At 54.2% G+C, this 6,000-nt stretch overlaps 1 protein-coding gene across 1 annotated transcript in view; it reads left to right on the top strand.

Annotated features, from left to right (window-relative positions):
* The first annotated feature begins 4,257 nt into the window (after positions 1 to 4,257).
* The window catches only part of CRB2 (crumbs cell polarity complex component 2), a 35,150-nt gene continuing 33,407 nt past the window's right edge, over positions 4,258 to 6,000 (top strand). The window contains exons 1-2 of the mRNA XM_084820778.1: positions 4,258 to 4,462; positions 4,636 to 5,328. Coding sequence (XP_084676904.1) covers positions 4,258 to 4,462; positions 4,636 to 5,328 — 898 coding nt within the window. The remainder of the gene's footprint in view (positions 4,463 to 4,635; positions 5,329 to 6,000) is intronic.

Below are 6,000 nucleotides of genomic sequence, written 5' to 3'. Positions count from 1 at the left end.
TAGACAGCAGATTTCGGCTGTCTAGCCACGGGACTTCGGAGTGCGGGAAGCGGCAGCCAGACGACACATAGGGTATGCCGTGCCGGCATTTCCAACCTCCCTGCCCCGGGAATGCCCGTTTTCGCTGCTCCATGCTGCTCTTATGAGCGTGGAGCACGGGGCTGATCCACGCTGCTATGAGGCGGCGTGGGAGGGGGAGGGGGTCAATTCTTTGGGAACCGACCTTGAAACACTGGCTCCGAGGACAGTTCCCGTGCACCAACCTATCCTATGGCCATCTAGCCGCTGACTAGGATTGTGCCCTGAGCTGCCCTTTTCTGCACTTTTCCCAGCACTACAGTATCTTTTTTTAGGTGCAGTGACTAGAACTGTGCCCAGTATTCTAAGTGTGGTTGCAGCATAGATTTATATACTGTAAAGGCAGTATGATATTGGTAATTTTATTCTCAATTCCTTTCCTAATTATGCCTAAAATAGAATTTGGCTTTTTCACAGCAGCCGCACACTGGGTCGACATTTTCACTGAGCTGTCCACCACAACCCAAGATCTCTTTCTTGATCAGTCACTACCAGCTCAGATCCCATCAGGTCATACTTGAAACTGGGATGTTTTTTGCCCCAACGTGCCTTATTTTACACTTCCTTACATTGAACCGCATTTGGATGTCCATTTATTGTTGTTGTTGTTGTTATTATTATTATCATTTCTATACTGCCCCGTAGCTGAAGCTCTCTGGGCGGTTTACAAAAGTTAAAACATTAAAATACAATATACAGTGTTTAAAAACCATTACATAAAAACATACCGACAATGTATACAAACTACATATATGTAAAACAACTTTGAACTAAAAGCAATTTTTTAAAAAAATCCAACAATAAAACAGCTGAAAGCAACACTGCTTAAAAACAGTATGCAAAAGGAGCAAGAGTTCTCAAAAGGGGAGGCCTGCCGGAATACCAGCGTCTTTAATGCCTGCTTAAAAACCTTCAGTGAGGTCAGCAGGCGTATTTCAACCAGCAGGTCGTTCCACAATGGAGGGGTGGTGATGGAAAAGGCCCTCTTGCGTGGGGCTGCCAGTCTCACGTTAGGCAGCCGCAGCAGAGAGCCCTCGAGGACCTGAGGTGGCGGGCCGGGGCGTAGGGGAGGAGGCGCTCCCTAAGGTACCTGGGACCTAGACCATACAAGGCCTAAGGTACCTCCCTAAGGTACCTGGGACCTAGACCATACAAGGCCTTAAAGGTCAGAACCAGCACTTTATATTTTGCTCGGAAACAAATTGGCAGCCAGTGAAAAGATTTTAAAACCGGTGTAATATGGTCTCCACGGGATGTCCCGGAGACCAGCCTGGCTGCCGTATTTTGTACCAGTTGAAGATTCCGAACTAAACATACAGGCAGCCCCAAGTGCAGCGCGTTGCAGAAATCAAGCCAAGAGGTTACCAGCGCGTGCGCCACCATTTAAGGTCTGAGGGAGGCCAAAGGGATAGGAGCAGCATTGGAACAGAGAGGTCCTGTCATGCTCCTGAGGGATTTACCATTTCTGCTTTGGAGAGCAGAATGTGAAACATGCCAGCAGTTAGGGTTGGGAACACAGCTAAAGGAAACATTGGTCTGATTCCATTTCACATGGGCTGTCATATTAATTGTTGGAGCAGCATGCAAACGCCCTTCCTGCATTTATTGTTACTGTGTGTGGGGGGGGGATTTGGTGGGCGCTGGCTGTGTGCCCGATGTAGAGCCCAACTGGGAGGCTCACCCCCCAGCTTGATGTGATCGTGTGGGCACCAGGTGCCTGTCTTTAAAAAGTACCATGATGACGGTGGCTCATATCCAGGAAGAAACGGGGGATTTCCAATTGTCTCTTCCTGCGTGTTTTCCGATTGCACATTTGAACAAGTTTGGGGGAATAAACCAAAGAAGTCATTATCACAGATCTATTATAATTCATTGAGTATCAAAAAGGAGCAACCTGGCTATGCTGTTAAGTGGAATAAGGACCTTCAGTCTGACGTGTCACTGGAATGATGAAAATCTCTTTGGAGACTGGTGGAAAGTATACAGTAGCCAATTTCTTTGAAAGAAAACTGCGTCAAAATGTGGATACGGTGGTCTGTTACCCAAATAAAAATGGCAAGGATGAATCACAGTACCTGTTGTAAAAGCAATTATTACAAAGCAAATTTCTATCATTGCTGTTGGCAATGCAAACAGGCTAAGGGCGCAATCCTAAGCATGCTAGACAGAAAAAAAGGTCCTACAACTCTCAGCATTCCCCAGCCAGCCATGGTGGATGGGGTATGCTGGAAGTTCTAGGACTTTTTTCTGTCTAAACATGTATAGGATTGCGACCTAAGATATTTTGTTAACCCGTGTTAGCAGTACTACAAAACTAAAAGTAAGGCTTTTCCCTTGATCCTAAGATTTTTCTATTAATATGTTTCAAAGGACAAGTAACTAAGGACAAAAACACTTCTATTTCGTATGTGATTGTAGGAGCTGGAATGATATATGCAACACACCTAATCAAATATCAAGATGTGGGAATGGTACGTCAAGATACAGCAATTCTTGACAGATAAACTTGGGTTATTCAAGCTAGTTGGAATGGGAGGTCTGGTACTAGGTTTGAACAAAAATGGAGGTGGTTTAAACAATTTTGGAGTGATTATCATATGTCATGGTAATTTGTTTTAAGGTGGGTTTTTAAAATAAATACTAATTGAGTACATGCAAATAAATTGAAGGGGTTTATTGGTTATTGAATAATGCTTGAGAAGGAAGAAAAAAAGTTTTAAAAGATAAACATGTAGGGCATGGAGATCATAAGGGATCTACACTGTGTTGTCGCTGATTTGATTGATCTTTTGTAGATTTTTATTTCACGATTAATTGTAATTGCTGGGATATGTAATCAAGTTCTATATTTAATTTCGTCCTTTGGTTGTTTTAAATTGTACTAAATAAAATGTGGATACACACTTAAAAAAATAAAACAGTTTGTACCCTATTCTGCCAGAGCTACAAAAGGGTAAATTCAGTCCAGGAGTCACTCTGAAACCTGTTTCACAGTTCTAGGACTCAAGGATGGAACATACAAAAGGACAGTACAGTATCCTCCGAGCATGTGCAGAATACAAGGGCGTAACTTCAGCTCAGTTGTCAGACCCGTTCTCAGCACCACAGAAAACCCTGGCAAACGTGAAGGGCTCGTGGAAAGCGTGCGTCCGCTCGCCGCTGAGCGATCACACCCAGGCCCCAGCGGCCTGGGGTTCGCGCTTCTGGAGCAGGAGATGGGGACTCCGCGGGGAAGGGCAGGGGGTCTCGAGCCCCCCCCGAAATGCAGGACCTCCAGCTCGGAAGGGCGCGGCCAGAGCGGCACCGAGGAGCCGAGCCCTCGACGCGCCACGCAGCGCCCGCCGCCGCCCGCAGCCGGGAGCCCTTGCCGCGCGCTCCGGGCCCGGCTCTGCGCGGCTGAGGCGGGGGGCGCGGCGCTGCAGGCCTGCCCGGGCCCCTGCCCGTCCGCGCGGCTCGCGCGCGCGGCGCTGCGGCGGGTGCCGGGCCCGTTCCGTCGTCCCTCCCCCGCCCGGGTGGGCGTTGGGAATGGAAGGGCTGCGGGCGGGAGGAAGGGCGGCGCGCGGCGCTGGGGGCCGGGGCGGGGGCCGAGCCCGGGAGGTCGCCGCGGAAGGGCGAGCAGCGGGGAGGCCAGGGAAGGGCCGGGCGCTCGGAGCGAGGGGTCGCCAGGGCGCCCCCCAGCTGCGGCCGGCAGGGCGGCGGCCTCCGGAGCGCGCGGCGGAGGAGGGCAACGCGGGGGCGGCGGGGCCCGCGAAGCGGTGGACCGCGGGCTGGCCGTGTTCGGCGGGGGAGCTGCAGGGCGGACCGGCGAAGCCCCGGGACGAGCCAGCGAAATGGTGCCTTTACTCGGACGCTCTGCGGGGCGCGTTCGTTCGTTCGTTCTTTTCTTTCTTTCACGTTTGAGCATCTTCTCCGGTCACTGTGTGATCCGGAGGCTTGCGCCCTGCCTTCTTAAGCACCACCTCCCGCAGAGCCACCCGGGGCTGCGTGGAACCGGCTCCCCCACGCCGATCCCGCCATTCCAGTGGGAAATAAGCGGGGCGGCGGGGGTGAGGACAGCGGCTCAGGCCAAACGGGGCACCCCCAGGGACTCTTGTGCGAAGTCAGGCCGGGGGGCAGCTGGATGGAAACTGCTCTCGGGGTAAGAACGGAGGACAAGGGGATTCAAAGCACATCTCCGTCATGGAAGTACTAACGCTGGTACGAGGTTGGCAGCTACCCTTACCCTCGCCGCCTTCCGGAGTCGCTCTGGGATTTGGCCTCATTGTCTCAGCCATGCCCTCCCTCCTCTCCTGCCCTCGTGTAACTCGCGCCTCCGATCTCCCTTGGGGAGGACTGCCAGCGCTGGCCAGCCACGCGCACACGCGCACTAATGCATTACCCTGTGGTGATGGCCACAGTTCCGTGATGGGGCCCTCTCTAGTACCGAGTGAAAGCCCCTCGTGAACACAAAGCCGCGCAGCGCAGCCTGCACAGTTGCACACAGGGCCGCCCGTCCATCCATTTGGTCCACACGCTTGCGCCTGCATTAACCCAGCCGATCTGCTCTTTTCTCTGCAGGACTGGCCTCTTGCGAAGGGCTCAGCGTCTGCTCCTCATCCCCATGTAAGAACGGAGGGACCTGCAAGGACCTGGAAGATGGCTACAGCTGTCTCTGCCCGCAACGTCCCTTGGCGTATGTGGGAAGAGACTGTGAGTCCCTATATGACGCATGTTCTGGGCAGCCGTGCCCACCCCAGTGGAGTTGCGGTGGGGCCCCTGGACACCCGAATTACACCTGCCACTGCAGGCCGGGCTTGACAGGCCTCTCTTGCGGCATCAGCGGCGAGGAGTGCGAGAGAAGCCCTTGCCCGCAGCCTCATTTTGAGTGCGTGGAGGTTCCTGGCGGGTATGGCTGCCAATGCCAGAGCAGAGACCGCTGCCAGACCGGGCCTTCCGCTTGCTCCAGCCAGCCCTGCCACAACAACGGAACCTGCACGGAGGACGCGGGGGAGTACGCCTGCCGGTGCCCGCCTGGCCGCAGCGGCGCCCGCTGCGAGGAGGACGTGGATGAGTGTGCCTCCAGCCCCTGCCAGAACGGCGCCATCTGCCTGGACAGGCTCGACGAGTACAGCTGCTTCTGTGTGCCTGGCTTCCAGGGCCACCGCTGCGAGATCGACATCGACGAGTGTGCCTCCCGGCCCTGCCAGCACAACAGCACCTGCCTCAACGAGATGGACCGCTACGTTTGCCAGTGCCTGCCCGGCTACGCAGGTACCGGTTGTGTTGGCCGCTTCTCAGAACCCACCAGGGCCGGGGCGGGGAACGAGTGGCCCTCCAGACAAGGTCGCCTGCAGCTTCCATCATCCCTCACCCACTGCCTGTGCTGGGGCTGATGGCAGTTGCATCCACCAGCGTCTGGAGGACTGCCCGCTCCCCACCCTTGCACCCAGGGGATCTCTGTGGCTCATCAGCCTCTCGCCGAAGAGCAGTCGTTCTCCAGTGGCCACCCGCATACATAACTTGCTTTAGGGCAAGGGTGGGCAACACGCAGCCCGCACTGGCCCCTGTGGTGGCCTCTGCCAGAATTCATGGTGGCAAGGAAGAGAAGGTCAGCAGGTCAACTTGAATTATTCCCAAGCTAAATATGAGCTTCTTGCTGCTCTGTAGGCGTTTGCTTTCGAATTTCAGCAGCAAGCCACCATTTTTTCTGGCCACCATTCCGTCGCCCTGCCAAAGTGGGCGGGAGGGCCTTCCACGAGCGGAAGGCAGATTGTGGACCCTACTTGTTGACCCACTGCTTGGCTGTGCATTCGCTTGGTTGCAAATAGCATTGCTAGGCACTTATGTGCTGCGAGTGTTTTCTCCCTTTGGCATCATGTGGCTTCGGCGCAAGCGTTGTTGGTCCTCGGATGATGGAATGGAGAGCGCTCTGAAGGGCACTCA

The sequence above is a fragment of the Heloderma suspectum genome, chromosome 14, assembly GCF_057233095.1.
Source record: "Heloderma suspectum isolate Gila_16-S chromosome 14, 16-S_ref, whole genome shotgun sequence".
NCBI lineage: Eukaryota > Metazoa > Chordata > Lepidosauria > Squamata > Helodermatidae > Heloderma > Heloderma suspectum.
Note: the sequence above shows the minus strand (reverse complement) of the source record. Positions and strands in the feature narration are given on the sequence as shown.